Source organism: Bos taurus, chromosome 1 (assembly GCF_002263795.3).
Source record: "Bos taurus isolate L1 Dominette 01449 registration number 42190680 breed Hereford chromosome 1, ARS-UCD2.0, whole genome shotgun sequence".
Classification (NCBI taxonomy): Eukaryota; Metazoa; Chordata; class Mammalia; order Artiodactyla; family Bovidae; genus Bos; species Bos taurus.
In genome coordinates this window covers 111797437-111812154 of record NC_037328.1, presented here as the reverse complement: position 1 = coordinate 111812154, position 14718 = coordinate 111797437, and the positions used below count along the sequence as shown (strand labels likewise).

General features: G+C 43.3%; 1 protein-coding gene, 1 long non-coding RNA gene and 1 pseudogene across 5 annotated transcripts in view; 1 reads left to right on the top strand and 2 right to left on the bottom strand.

The window, feature by feature from the left end:
- Positions 1 to 71: 71 nt before the first annotated feature.
- On the bottom strand, positions 72 to 9857 carry LOC132345801 (uncharacterized). The gene is made up of 2 exons (XR_009495369.1): positions 7868 to 9857; positions 72 to 531 (listed from the first exon to the last, which is right to left on the bottom strand). It is a non-coding gene; the product is annotated as an uncharacterized lncRNA (long non-coding RNA).
- On the bottom strand, positions 1879 to 9857 carry LOC132345792 (tubulin-folding cofactor B-like; annotated as a pseudogene).
- The window catches only part of GMPS (guanine monophosphate synthase), a 71881-nt gene continuing 64540 nt past the window's right edge, over positions 7378 to 14718 (top strand). Inside the window, exons 1-2 of one of the 4 annotated variants that reach the window (XM_024979870.2) lie at positions 9387 to 9542; positions 12565 to 12627. In XM_024979870.2, coding sequence (XP_024835638.1) covers positions 12625 to 12627 — 3 coding nt within the window. In that variant the 5' untranslated portion in view covers positions 9387 to 9542; positions 12565 to 12624. Of the gene's footprint in view, positions 7437 to 8133; positions 8167 to 8660; positions 8944 to 9386; positions 9543 to 12564; positions 12628 to 14718 lie in introns of those variants that run through there. The other 3 variants (NM_001206436.1, XM_059878485.1, XM_024979838.2) reach the window with 3 other exon arrangements.

The window sequence follows — 14718 nt, the reverse complement described above, 5'->3', positions numbered from 1 at the left end:
TGTAATATTTAAGTCACATGCTGCTGGGAAGGGGCGGTGGCGAAAACTGGCAGCACAGGTCTTCAGATAGATATTTTCACGAGCCAATTTTATGAGTCCAATTCTTTCATCATCTCATATATACAAAGGCACTAACATCCTTCAAGGTGATGACTTTTCCTCATGACTAAAAGCTTCACAACACTAGCAGAAACCATCTGAAAAAATATATGCTTGATGACATGTATTCCCTGTTCACCAAAATCACAAATACACTGACCTTCCCCCCGTCTCTTTGGGACAGTTTCTTAGAGCTGCCTGAGGTGCTGTCTTCTGGCGCTGAAGTCCTCATTTTGCTTCAAATAAAACTTAACTCGCAACTCTTATGTTGCGCATTTTTTCTAAGTTGATACTACTGTTGTTACAGGTTTTCTTCATTAGCAGTTTTAAAAACTTTTCAAAGGCAAAAGTTGTATTCCTCCTTTTCCTAGAGATGAAGAAGAGACAGGATTTGGCGGAATCAATTCTCACCAGGAGACTGTCAGTTCAACTCTAAGAGAAAGGGACGAAAATTTGAGAGAATAGTTGAGACAAAGAGCACGGCAGGGGTAATTAATAAAAATATAGTTATAATAATAGCATTCAAAGATTTGCTTTAATAAAACGTGACATTCAAAAATATGCCTGTATCAAATGTGGGTGGTTATTTCATTACACCGTCATCTGTTGCCTCATGAAAAGATTAATTGTAAGATTTTTAAACAATAAATTTTAAGGAGTATTTTATTTTTTCATTTATTATTTTAAACTTATAGCAAAGTTGCAATAACAGTACAAAGAGCTCCTGTAAACCATTCACTTGGAGTATTCAAGGTTTGCCAACTGACCCAGTAATACCCTATAGCAAAAGATTTCAATCTAGCTGTGTATATTTCACTCAGCTGTCATGTCTCTTTATTTTCCTTCAACCTAGAACAGTTCCTCAGACTGACCTTCATTTTCTAAGATCACTAGCTGATTATATTTTCCAAGCATTGTACCACATTTGCAGTTCTCATGTTCTTCCAGAACCTGGAAGAGCCTTTCGACTTATTCTATGAATACAGTGCAGAGAAATAAACTGTAACTTTCAAGGCTAGACAGAAAAGGTCACACAGCTTCTACTTGGCTCTCACCAGTTCTTTCTGTCTCTGTGTGTGTCTCTTTCACACACACTCATACTCCCTGGAAATCCTGAGCTGACTCATAGGAAATCCAGGTACCATGAACTGTGGTAATGGGGAGATCACAGAGAGAGAGAGAGAGATGCCAGATGGGCTGTAACTGTCCTGGCTCTCAGTTATTTGAGTCTCTCAGTTTAGGTGTTAGAGATGTGTGAAAGCCTTCACATGGTTCTAGCTCCCGGCCTTTGACCACCTTCTTGCCTGGAGAATCCCAGGGATGGGGGAGCCTGGTGGGGTGCCGTCTATGGGGTCGCACAGAATCGGACATGACTGAAGTGACTTAGCAGCAGCAGCAGCAGCTGAGGTCCAGTGGAGCTGCGGACATATTAGGGCAGACAAGAGCTGCTCCTGCTGAATGTGAAAAGTGAAAGTGTTAGTCCCTCAGTCGTGTCCGATTCTTTTCGACCCCAAAGACTGCAGCCCGCCAGGCTCCTCTGTCCATGGGATTCTCCAGGCAAGAATACTGGAGTGGGCTGCCATTCCCTTCTCCAGGGGACCTTCCCAACCCAGGGATCTAACCCATTTCTCCTGCACGGCAGGCAGATTCTTTACCGTTTGAGCCACTTACCCTGCCCAAACCGTAATAAAGTAAATGTTATTTTAAACCATGCTGCAGTCCATGGGGGTGCAAAGAGTTGGATAGGACTGAGCGACTGAACAACAGCAACAGACAATGTTATTTTTTTCAGGTTTTCGGCAAATTTAATACATGTGTCTCAAAAGTCAATGGTGAGGGTAGTCAATAAAATAAAAACAGGCTCATGGGGAGAGGGCCATGGGCACACACAGGGAAGGGCAATGAGTAGGCGAGTTAGCTGGAGCAGGGGGCTGCCCTTCCTTGGCCATTACATCTCATCCAAACCGTAGTCCTCTTCAGGGAAGTCCCCCAATGTCATGACTGATGGCTTGACGAAGGCGCCTACTTGGCCTGGCATTCAAAGTAGTGTTTTCTATTCACGCTGCCATCGTTTTTCCCTAGTGGTTCATCATAGTGGACACCAATCCAGTAGCCAGGTTTGAAATCTGTCAGTCCTACATACATGACGGTGCCCCTGCGAGGGGGCTGCCCAGGTGTCTGCACCTCACAGTGGCTGCCCACAGGGATGGTGCTGGCCTGGGCTGCCTCCTCAATAAGGTGCTGGGAGTTCTCGGCCTCTTGCTGGGCCCGCTCTTCTTCATTGAATCAACCTAGCTTGTTGCACTTCAGGAAGGAGCGGATTGCGTCTTGCCTCTGTTCATAGGCTTCTTGTGAGATCTCGTATTTCTCCACCTTGGATATGTCCTCATACTCCCCAAGGCAGGCACCGCTGTGGTCAATGACATGGATGCGACAGCTGTCGTCTATGGGGTAGGAGCCCAGCAACGCATCATCCTGATCCAGCTTGCAGCAGAACTTGTCGTAGAACTTGCAGTAGAACAGGTCCATACAGCTCCAATTCCATGCAAGAAGCAGGGCTGCCCACAACAAGCTGTAGTTTACACTCTGCAACCTGGGTTCATTTCTGGCCCCTTTCCTGCGTTGTGGAAGACCCTCCATTTTTTCTTGGTCCCACCCCCAGACAATGTTATTTTAAACCATTAGATTTTAGGGTATTTGTTGCAAAGCAAAGGTAATGGACCAATGATAGACCTGTTAGTTTTTGAAATGTGCCTCCATTTGGTTTTGCCTGATGTTTACTCACCCTTAGGTAACACATTTTAGGCAAACACTACTGAAGTAATACTATGGTTGGCTTACTGCAGCCATCACATGATACACATTGATTTTTCCACTACTGTTGATGCTAACTTCTATCACTTGAGAAAGGAAGTTCCTCAAGTTTCTCCACTGTAAAGTTACTATTTTCCTTGTATAATTATTGAGACAATGTAAATAAAACCTGTTCTTAATCCTGCATTTTCATCCATGAATTTTACCATCCAGTGATGTTGCTTGTCTGAATCTATTATTTCTATGATGTTTGCCAAATGATGATTTTTTCTAAATTTAATTTTTATTTTACGTTGGTGGATACTTGATTTACAATGTTGTGTTAGTTTCAGGTGGATAGCAAAGTGATTCAGTTATACATATATCCACATATTTCAGATTCTTTTCCCATATAGGTTATTACAGAATATTGTGTAGAATTCCCTATACAGTCGGTTCATGTTGACTATTTTATATATAGTAGAGTGTACAAATAATGATTTTCTAACTCAATCCTTTGAATTTTACTAGTTGACATTATATTTAAGAAAGTATTTTTTTCCATTTACTCATTCATTTATCTATATCATTATAGATTGATGGATTCTTAATTTATTCAGAGAATATACTCTGTTTATCATTACTATTTCAGTATACTGCTCCAGATTTGGCCAGTAAAATTCTTTCTAAGTGAATTCTGTATCCCTCTGAAATGTTCCTATCATTCTCTGAGCACTTCCTAACTTTCTTGCACAAAAAGATATTCCTTGTCACTTTATGCCTGCCTCCATCCTGAAATTAGCTATTTCTCCAAGAAGTCCTGATTCCTCTTGCTGGAGACTGCTATTTAGAAACCAGTCTGGGTGTTAGGTTTGCTTGTTGCTACTGGGTTGATATCGTTTCTAGGGCTTTTCTGTGGACAGAAACAAGTGAATGGTAAACATTGTAGAGGGTGGTGAGTAATAATGAAGGACAAAGGGTTACCGGAGCAAAACAGAGGACGAGATATCTAACTCAAAACTTCAGAGTTGTGGGGAGGGGACAGAAATATTCTAGACAAGAGATATTTATGTGCAAAAGGCCCAAGTCAAGAGAGAATGTGTCACATTTAAGGAATGAAGGCAGTTTAATATGGCTAGAGAGTAGAGTGAGAGGGGCAGCGATCAGAGCAGGCTATAAAGTGAATAGGAACTGGCCAAGTCTCCAAGTACCAAGCAAGAAATGCTAGAAGTCTGGAGTTTATCCCAAGAGCAATGGGGAGCTATTAAGATTTTGGACAAAGGATTTATGACCAGATTTAGAACAGCTGTTTCCAGAATTTTTTTTTTTAAACTCACAAACTGCCAACATTATTTGGATTACAGAGAAAGCAAAGGAATTCCAGAAAAACATCTACTACTGCTTCACTGACTACACTAAAACCTTTGACTGTGTCAATCACAACAAACTGTGGAAAATTCTTAAAGAGATGGGAATACCAGACCACCTTACCTGCCTCTTGAGAAACCTGTGTGCAGGTCAAGAAGCAATGGTTAGAACTAGACATGGAACAACTGACTGGTTCCAAATTGGGAAAGGACTACCACGAGGCTGTATACTGTCACCCTGCTTATTTGACTTATATGGAGAAGTACATCATGTGAAATGCTGGGCTGGATGAGTCACAAGCTGCAATCAAGATAGCTGGGAGAAATATCAACAATCTCAGATATGCATATGATACCACTCTAATGGCAGAAAGTGAAGAGGAAGTAAAAAGCCTCTTGATGAGGGTGAAAGTGGAGAGTGGAGAAGCTGGCTTGAAACTCAACATTGGGAAGAATAAGATCATGGCATCCAGTCCCATAACTTCACAGCAGATAGAGGGGGAAAAGTGGAAGTAGTGACAGATTTTATTTTCTTGGGCTCCAGAATCGCTGTGGACGGTGACTGCAGCTGTGAAATTAAGGGACGCTTGCTCCTTGGAGGGAAAGCTGTGACAGACCTGGATTGCGTATTAAAAAGCAGAGATGACTTTGCCGACAAAGGTCCGTCTAGTCAAAGCTATAGTTTTTCCAGTAGTCATAAGGATGTGAGAGCTGGACACAAAGAAGGCTGAGTGCCAAAGAAGGCTGAGTGCTTTCTAACTATGGAGACGACTCTTGAGAGTCCCTTGGACTGCAAGGAGATCAAACTAGTCTATCTTAAAGGAAATCAACCCTGAATATTCATTGGAAGGACTGATGCTGAAGTTGAAGCTCCAATGCTTTGGCCATCTGATTTGAAGAGCTGACTCACTGGAAAAGACCTTGATGCTGGGAAAGACTGAAGGCAGAAGGAGAAGGTAGGGTGGTGCAGAGGGTGAGATGCTTCGATGGTATTACTAACTCAATGGACATAAATTTGATCAAATTCCATGCTATAGTTCATGGGGTTGCAAAGAGTCAGACGTGATTTAGTGACTCAACAACAACCATCCTAAAAGGGTTTTGAAAACCTATGTACTTCCTTCCACATTTTAAGCTTACACCTAATATTCTTCATAAACTTAAGAGTTAATTTTTTTATTAATAGGTTTAAAAATATTAAATATTTGAAAGATGAAGTGAAATGACCATGGATTATACCTGAAATAAATATTTTATGATACTCACCAGATCTGAAAAGTCATATAAATTTTCTCTCTGTGGATTTTCTGAAATGTTTCTTTTAAAATGTGTTGGTTCCAGCAGGAGGGAGGCTCAGGAGGGTGGGTATATATGTATACTTATGGCTGACTCACGTTCTTGTATAGCAGGAAACAAACAGCATTGTAAAGCAATTAGCCTCCAATTAAAAATAAAATTAAGAAAACTCAAATACAAAAAATGTGTTGGCCCCCAAAACAACACAATTACATTTGTAAGAATCAGCATCTCTAATCTATGTTACCTAAGTTGTTCTGAATTCAGGGCAATCTTCACTCTTAACCTTAATAATCACGTAACAGTATGATAGGACCAGTAACAGAAGGAAGACATTATAGGTTTGAGATACCTCAATTAATCATTAAAAGACTTTCATTTCGGCCAAAAATGGAGTAAGGAACTGGATGTGCCCTTCTGGGAACAACAAAATGTATGCAACAATGGTTTCAAGATACTGGGTATTGAGCAACAAAGGACAGTGATCTCTGAGAGACAGGGCACAAAAGAGATGAGCCCTTAACTGCCCCAGCTTACTGCCTTGAAAATCTCCAGATTAAAGAAATAAAGTTAACCATATCAATAAACATTTAACTGTAAATGATACAAACACTCGAATTAAAGCAAGACCCAATTATATGCTGTCTACAAGAAACACTTCTTAAGCATAAAGACATGAACAGTATAAACAGTTGCAAAAAATATATCATGCCAAGAACCAATCAAGAAAGCAAAGTTCAATATTTTAATACTGGAGAAAGTAAATGTCAGCATGAAGAATATTACTAGGGATCTAAAAAATATCATCCTATAACTATAAAGGGATCAATAACAACCCTAAACATTTATGGGGCTTTCGTGGCTCAGATGGTTAAAAATCTGCATGCTATGCAGGAGGCTGGGGTTCGATCCCTGGATCTGGAAGATCCCCTGGAGACAGGAACGGCTACCCACTCTAGCATTCTTGCCTGGAAAATCCCACTGACAGAAGAGACTGGTGGTCTACAGTCCATGGGGTCACAAAGAGTCGGACATGACTGAAGTAACTTAGCACGCATGCAAACATTTATGACCCTAAAAACAGAACTTCAAAGTACACAAAGCAAAAACTGATAGAACTATAAGAATCTGATAAAATCACAGTTATGTTTGGAAATGTTAGTGTCCTTCTTTCAATACTTGATAGAACAAATGAACAGAAAACTAGCAAGAATAGTCTTGAACAAAGCAGTGTTTTGGACTTGAGTTTAGGACCCACTATGACATTGAACATCTAACTGGGGGTATACACTATAATAGGGACCTGGGGCTCAGAAGAGAGAGCTGTCATGATAGAGTCTATCAAAGTGTTTTTAAGCAAGTCTGTGTTTTTAAATAAGTGCCCTAGGGAAAACAGGTGAGCAGTAAGATGAGAAGAGGGCTAGGAATGGAAATACTGAAGAAAACCAATACTTAAGTTTCCTTCTGTAGGAAAGATACAGGAAGAGCGACAAGAAAAGGTGATGGAGAACAATCATGGAGGTGAAAAGACATCTCTGTGGTGCCTTGTAAGGAAATCCATTTTCAAGGAGGAAGGGGTGAACAGAGTCAAAAGTTGCAGAAGACTTAAGCTATAAGGATTTTAGTACATGCTGATGTTCTTAGCCATAAGCACAAGTGACCACTAGAATATATTTAAACTAGGCATTATCTAATACCAGTGAGGTTTAACCAATCCTTATTGCCAGCACATCACATTCCATTCCACTCCAGGTGGATGTTGATGCACTGCTCCTATTGGTTATGACACTGTTCCCTGGTTTGTTTACTCAGACCTATCAACAGAACACAATCTCCATGGCTTTAGACAGTTCAAGTATCCATTTTTCTCCTCAAAAAAAGGTAAATAAAATTCTTTCTTTGAGTCTGAGGTCTAGGAAGGTCTTGGGCCTTTTGTTCATGTAAATGTTTTACTAACAACTGGTCTATTCTTTCCCAGATCAGGAGCCTCTTGAGGGAGTAGCACATAATCTCAATGAGCCTCAATTTCCTTATTAGTAAAAGTGTATAAGAACATCAATCTTACTGTACTACTTCCATGGGATTAGTTAGAATAAAACGAGATTTTGGAAGTTTGGGCTGTCTTACTCTAGCCCTTTAATACCTGGACTAGAGTTTGACAGATAGCATGAGCTCAGCAAATGTTGCCTGTATTATAAATGACTAAATATTTGTTAAAGGGCTTTGTAAACTAAAGCTGTTGCAAGTGTTATTATTTATTCACCAATCCTGATTTAGACCCCTAGGTGACCAAATTCAAGCAACTATAATACCTTGCATTGATGGATGCCATGGAGTAGCTGGAAAGACTGCTCCCTCTTCCCCACAAAATATCCAAATAAAAATAAAAACACTGCTGTGCAAACAGAGCTCCTGTCCTCGGGTTCAGTTTTCCATCAGACTGCCGCTCCCAAACCCCTTCCTTTTGAAAATTCTGCACCCGATGTAGAACTTCTGAGGGACCTAAGTGATCAAATATCACTTTTAAGCCCACGGCTGTCACCACGAAACTCTTCAAAGCAGCTTTGGCTTCCTCCATGGGCCGCAACCTGAGATGAGGCCGCACCACCCGGTAAGCGTTCCCCAGAGACCCAGCTTCTCTGGAGGCCTCCTTCTCAGGGCCACAAGTTTCTCACAGCCGTCCAAGGCTGCAGGCCGGCAGGCAAACAGCAAGCGGACTGCGGCTTGGGTTTCCATCCAAGGCCGGCTTTAGCGGCTGGGGGTGGGGTAAAGCGCCACACGCCCTCGAAGCCGAGCCGGCTGCGGGGTGCGGAGGCGGGACAGGGGCAGCTAAGCTAGTTGCCGCCGGCTCCTCCTTCCAAGGGCGGGCCAGAGCGGGGTGCGGGCGGGGCTATGAGCCGCAGGCCCCGCCTCCCTTTGGGAGGGCAGGCTGGAGATCCGTGGGTTTCTTTTCCTGGAGGCGGGCCTCGGCGGTGGGGACTGATCTGGAGGCGGGGCCGGACGCCGAAGTCCCCTCCTCCAGAGGCGGGCTTATTCGGTGGCTGCCGCGGCAGCTGCGGGTGTCCGCCGCTCGGCAGCCTAGCCACACGGGCTCTGGCTCCTCCCAGTGGCCGGCCGGGGCGGAAGCAGGAGGCGGGGGCAGCGTGCGCGCTGCTGGTCTGCTCTCCCGCGGCGCTGGGGCCCGCGCTCCGCGGCTGCTGCTCTACTCGGCGCTTCGCAGGCAGCTAGCTGCTCTCCGCGCCTCTTGCTCGCCCGTTCCTCGACCAGGCCTTCTTCTTAGTCGTGGTCCGTGGCGTCGACCCTCGCGGCCCTTTCCCGCCCCGTCTTATCTCTGGTCGCCGCCGCCGCGGCCCCAGCCCCGATGGCTCTGTGCAACGGAGACTCCAAGGTCAGTCTCTGGCGTGGGGGCCCCCTGCCTCACCGCTTCCGGACAGAGGCAAGGCTCCGGGGCCGGGGAGTCACCGCGTGGGGCCCTTCCTTGCTTCCTCCCCCTAGCCCGCCAGCGCAACCCTGCGGCCCGGGCAGCGGCGTGTCGGAGAGCGGGCGGTCGGGGCCTGTGGCTTGTTTTCTCCTCGGGAGCGGCAGGTGCTTTGTTGATTTTTGTCTGCGTGTCGGGGTTCCCGCGCCCGCCGACCTCCGGGCGTCGGGGAGGGCGTCAGCTTTCCGCGGCCGAGCCGCTGGCCCCCGCCTCCCCGGCGTTGCTGTGGGGCGCCGAGCCCGCGGAGGGCGGCCCGAGGGTGGGGGTAGGGAGGCGAGCGGGTGTGTGTGTGTGTGTGTGTGTGAGTGTGTGTGTGTGTGTGTGTGTGTGAGTGTGAGTGTGAGTGAGGGGGGCTTCCTCAGCCCTCACCCCGTCCCTTCGGGAGCCGGGGAGCCTTTTGTGGAGCTCTCCGGGCCCACCGAAGGCGGGGTAGGGTCAGGGCCTCGCGTGCGGCGTTCGAGCTGGGCCGGCCTCCGTCTTCCCGCCACCCGGTTTCCCGCCTGCCTTCGGTGAGGCTAGTCCAATTCCCCCACGTCGGCCTTGGGGTCCGGCGCGGCGAGGCCGGCCCTGGGTGAGGCCGTGTGACCGTCCACCCCCTCCCCGCACCTCGCCGGTCAGCGGCCCCCCTCCCCCCCTGTCGGATCCGGTGGCGGGAGGGTCGCTCACGCCGTCCCCTGCCGCCCCCCCCCCCCCAAGTCTTCCCCAAGGAAAGGAGCCTGTGTCCAGCCCCGCCCACTCCTTATTTTGCACATTGGTTGGCGGTGGGACCGGCGCCGGGCCTTGGGAGCCCCCTCACGTACGCCGGCCGCCGCCACCGCGCCCTGGGGTCGGGGAAGTCCCGAGTCCCGGGTGCTGGGGAAGTTAACTCGAGGTGCGGAGTGGAGAGAGCAGTTTGGGCCGCCGCTGCGTTTCTCGTCACCTCCGACTCACTTTTTCTTTAGACCCTCTTTTTGTCTCGCTTCCGAACTGAGCACCTTCGCTTTCACTTCTGTGTTAAAATTTTCGTTGGCCCGGAGTTCTTTCAGACCCGCACAGCCCATGTTGTCCGCGGGAAACTGCGCGGTTTTGAATCGGGATTTAGACTTAAGCCAGGTGTGCCTCTTACATACGCTGTTTAGGGCCTGGCTATGTTTCATTCAAGGTGTGTGGAATTTTAGACGTCAGATAGTGCCTTTTCAGGCAGCATTCTCTTATAAAGATGGTGCCTCGTCACATCTGAGCCCTCTCCGTGAATAATTGCTTAGTCTCTAGTAAATATTCAAAAAAGTTATTTGTTGAACAAATGAGTAAAGATTATAAGCTATCTAATAAACTTCTAAACCGGGGAAACTGATGCTCAGACTAGTTGGAACTCTTTCTGAAGGTTTTAAAAGAAGCTACTCTAAATCTTAACGTACAGCTCTTTCGTGTACACAAGTTAACTTACAAAGCATTTTTCTTCTCTTTAATTTTGAGTCGTAAAATCGTTGAAAAGAGTCATCTTTGTGCTGGAAAAGGAAATGACTATTAGGATTCAAACCTAATTTGCAGACTTTGAAAAATATGTGTTGATTTGAAAACAGTATTTTCCAAAATTAAGTGACAGCAGAAAGTTAAAGATTCAGTTTCCAAATTACTTGATTCAGGTGTGAAGAACATACACTATTTTTTCTAGCTGGTATGTTTTTGTTTCGTTGAACTGGAATTTTACAGGGAATCTTACCAGTTTCATATATTTGAAACTCCGGTGAATCGCTGATTACCTTTATTTCAAGGTTGTTTTGTAGTATAATCAAACATGTGTCTTTTCTGTTTTTTGGCCATGCTGCGTGGCTGGGATGTTAGTTCCCAGATCAGGGATCCAACCTGGACCTCAGGCATTGAAAGCACATGAAAGCTAACCATGGTTTTTTGTTTTTAACTTTGCTAACAATTAGATGTCAATCGAATTGAAAGCATTTTCAGGAGGAGCAATCCAGGAAAATAACATTTCATCAAATCTATTATTATTTCATACGCTCCTAAAGAGGGGGAAAAAATCTCTGTAAATGGTGTTGTAAACAGTGATATGTCATTGATCATAAGGAACATGTCAGGTAAAGAGATGTTTAAATATGGGGGAATATGCATAGTAAAGTGGGTTAAATATGATATTCTGATGGTCCACCCAGAAATCTAAGTAGGCATCTATTTTCTATAGCTTACCACTGAAGCAGCTTTCTTTCTGGCATAAAATACAAGTACTGGACCCAGGCTAACTTTGTACATCTGTTGTGCCTCTGATAGCTGTAAGTCCTAGTTGATAAATGAGAATGGGGAAAGAGCTGATTTTGATTCCTATTGTACATTTCAGTGTTTTTCAGGGTTTTTTCTAAAATAACATTTCTGCCTGATAGACATTAGGGAGAGACCTACCTAAATTCTGTAAAAGTATTTGGACTGTTTTCATTAGTTTTATCCACAGAGTATCATTTTAGAGCTGGAAAGTATCTTCATGTTTTCTAGCTTCCTAAGCTGAAAAAACAGCTGGAATTAGAATCTGGCTTTTCTTTTTTCTTCAGGGCTGGTTAGGTTAAGCATCCAAGGCAGAGAGTATTCTTTTCCTTAAAGACCTGACATAATATTATTTAGTTAAGATCTTATATGAACAAGAGCATAGGCAGTCAGCTCTTCTTTAAAAACTTTTTACAACCATTCAGTGATAAATATGAATATAGCAAATATTAATGACTTTTTTCACTATTATTAAGGCAAGATTGTGAGAGTAATGCTGTTTGAGCTGCTTGTCAGATTTTCCACTTTTGGTCCCATCTAAGCCTTAGACACTTTATTTTGGCTGTTCAGAGTCTTCATTGCTTTTGTACTGGCTTTCTCTCCTTGTGAGAGGGGTCCAGCCACTCAAACTTGCACTGCATGGACTTCTCATTGTGGCTTCTCCTGTTGCGAAGCACAGTCTCCAGGTGCTTGGGCTTCACTAGTTGTGGCACATGGGCTCAGAAGTTGTGGTGCATGGGCTTAGATGCTCGCTGCCTATGGGATCTTCCGGGACGAGGGCTCAAACCCATGCATTGGCAGGTAGATTCTAATCCACTGTGCCACCAGGGAAGTCCTAAGCCTTAAACTCATTTGGTTGGAATAGAGGTAGGATCTGCCCTACTACTTTCACTGAGATGTTGACTAGGGTATATTGTACTTGGATTAAAGGCTTTTAAAAAAATAAATATTGTTAACTGCATGTTATATAGGATCTTTAGTGATATCTAATGTTGAAAATTTAAATTTGCATTTTAAAATTTGCAAATGTGGGATACTTTGAAAATTGAACAACTATCCTTTATAAAGGTAACCCTATTGTGCTGTGCTTAGTCATTCAATTGTGTCCTACTGACACTTTTCGACCCTATGGACTGTAGTCCACCAGGCTCTTCTGTCCTTGGGATTTTCCTGGTGAGAATACTGGAGTTGCAATTTCTTCTCCAGGGGATCTTTCCCACCCTATAGTACATTTTTTTCAAAGGTCAAAGTGGATTTTTTTTTTTTTTTCCTTTGCAGATTTCGTCTCATCTGTTAAGGTATTCACCTAGACTAGAAAAGCTGTTACAGACAAAAAGAATGGTGGGTTGTTTTTTTTTTTAATTGTTTCTCTGTTCTTAGACTTGAAAGGTTTTGAAATTCCTCCAGGAATTCAGATGACTTTGTCTTTAATTTAGCATGGGCCAACTTGTCAATTACAGATAATAATTGTCTTTTAAGAATTTTTTTAAAATACAGATTTGTCCTGTACTTATTCTAATGTATTTGATACTTTTTAAGTCTCTTTAATGAATTATATATTAATCAGTGCTGTTTGGAGAAAGGAATGAATAATTATTTGATATCCAAAATGATGAAATTCTCCTTTGTTACGGGTACTTAAGGGCTTCCCAGGTGGCGATAGTGGTAAAGAACCCACCTGCCAACGCAGGAGATTTAAGAGACAAAGGTTCTATCCCTGGGTGGGGAAGATCCCCTGAAGTAGGGCTTGGTAATCCACTCCAGTGTTCTTGCCTGGTGAATCCCCATGGACAGAGGAGCCTGGCAGGCTGCAGTCCATAGGGTTGTAAAGAGTCAGACACAGCTGAAGTGACCTAGCACAGCACGGTGCTTAAACTATTTTCATGCCTCCTTCTAACCTAAACTCTGTTTAAATGCTCAAAGTGAAGGAAGTCCTCAGGGTTAATACGTGATTTTGAAGCACTTTGTGAACCAACAAAGAACTAATAGAACTTAGAATCTTTTGTGATCGCATATATAGTTCTAGGTGTGGACTATTCTTACTTGTTGTGGAATAGTTTTTTTTTTTTTTTTTTTGTATTTGTTCAAGAATCACATTGGTTAAAAAAATAATTTTACTATAGAAATAGTGTGGTATTAGTTGGTTTTCTTGTTGGCTGACCCTTGCCTGCCATCCCTTCAGGTTAATGGTTTTGAGGACCTAGGAGATACTTTATGTAGTTAGATTTAGATTTATAGACTCGCTAATATGGTCCACTACAACTTTATAGGGAATAAGGTGTTTGTTTATAGTAGTGTGACCATATACTTTTTGTGTAAACTGGGGCACTTGAACAGAAAAGGAGGTGCTAAAATCGTTTAACTTTCTAATAATTGTTGTAAAATATTATCCAAAAAAAAATTTGTTGCGTTGTGTATATCCAATTAAATAAATGGCAAAATTACTATAGTGTAAGTTCAGATTGCTCTCTCTGTACATTTGCACAGGAACACACAGTCTCGTTCCCACACGTATTTCACAAACAGCTGTATATCCCACTGACTCGGCTGATAGAGGCCTGGAGGTCATGTGCATTTTGCAACCTGAGGAATGGCAGTGGTACTCCTGGCAGGTACACCAAGTGGCTGGCCAGAACAGCAGCTTCAGACATTCCTTCTATCAGCACGCATGGCTGGATAGTTAGCTACCAGTAATTGTCAGTGTCCAAGTTCTAAGTGTACTTTGTACTTCGTTTTATCAGGAACATGTCAGGAAAGAGAGATTGGTTCTCAGTGGTTGGCTTTTAGAATGAACCAGAAGTTAAAATGAGAACTCTTCACTGCACCTGCACTTCAACAGAGTACCAGGCAAAGCCATGGCAGAAGGTGGAAGTATAATAAATCCATACTATCTTACCTTAATGCAATTATTCATAATAATATATTAAAAATGAAAGGCATGCGATATATGTTGCCTTGGGTCGGCCGTTGGAATAACAGGTGTAAATTAAGACAGTTCTGGGCAAACTGGGCCATATAGGCACTTCAGTGACAGAGTACATCATCCTGAATTTGAATTTTGATTTCTCTAGTGACTGTATTTAAAATTTGGCTAAAATTCAAGCCTAATGTGTATACATTAAAAGTTTTGTTTTCTAAATTAGTACCTATTCTAAGAGTTATTCTGAAGTTAAAAATTGAGTGCCAAAATTAACTCTAAACTTTGAGAACCAGCAGTGTTGAAACTGACCAAAAGGTAAAATAATCTGTTCTAGTCTGCCATAACATTTACAGAGGACATTTTCCAAACTTTTAAAACTGCCTGCACATGTGAAATTCCCTATTTCTTTTGTTCATCAACTGGAGAACAGAACCTTTTTCATTCTCAAAACGCATGGAGGTTTATGTAAAGTTAAGTCACCCTCACCTTGTCTGTAATTTAGAGAACTAATT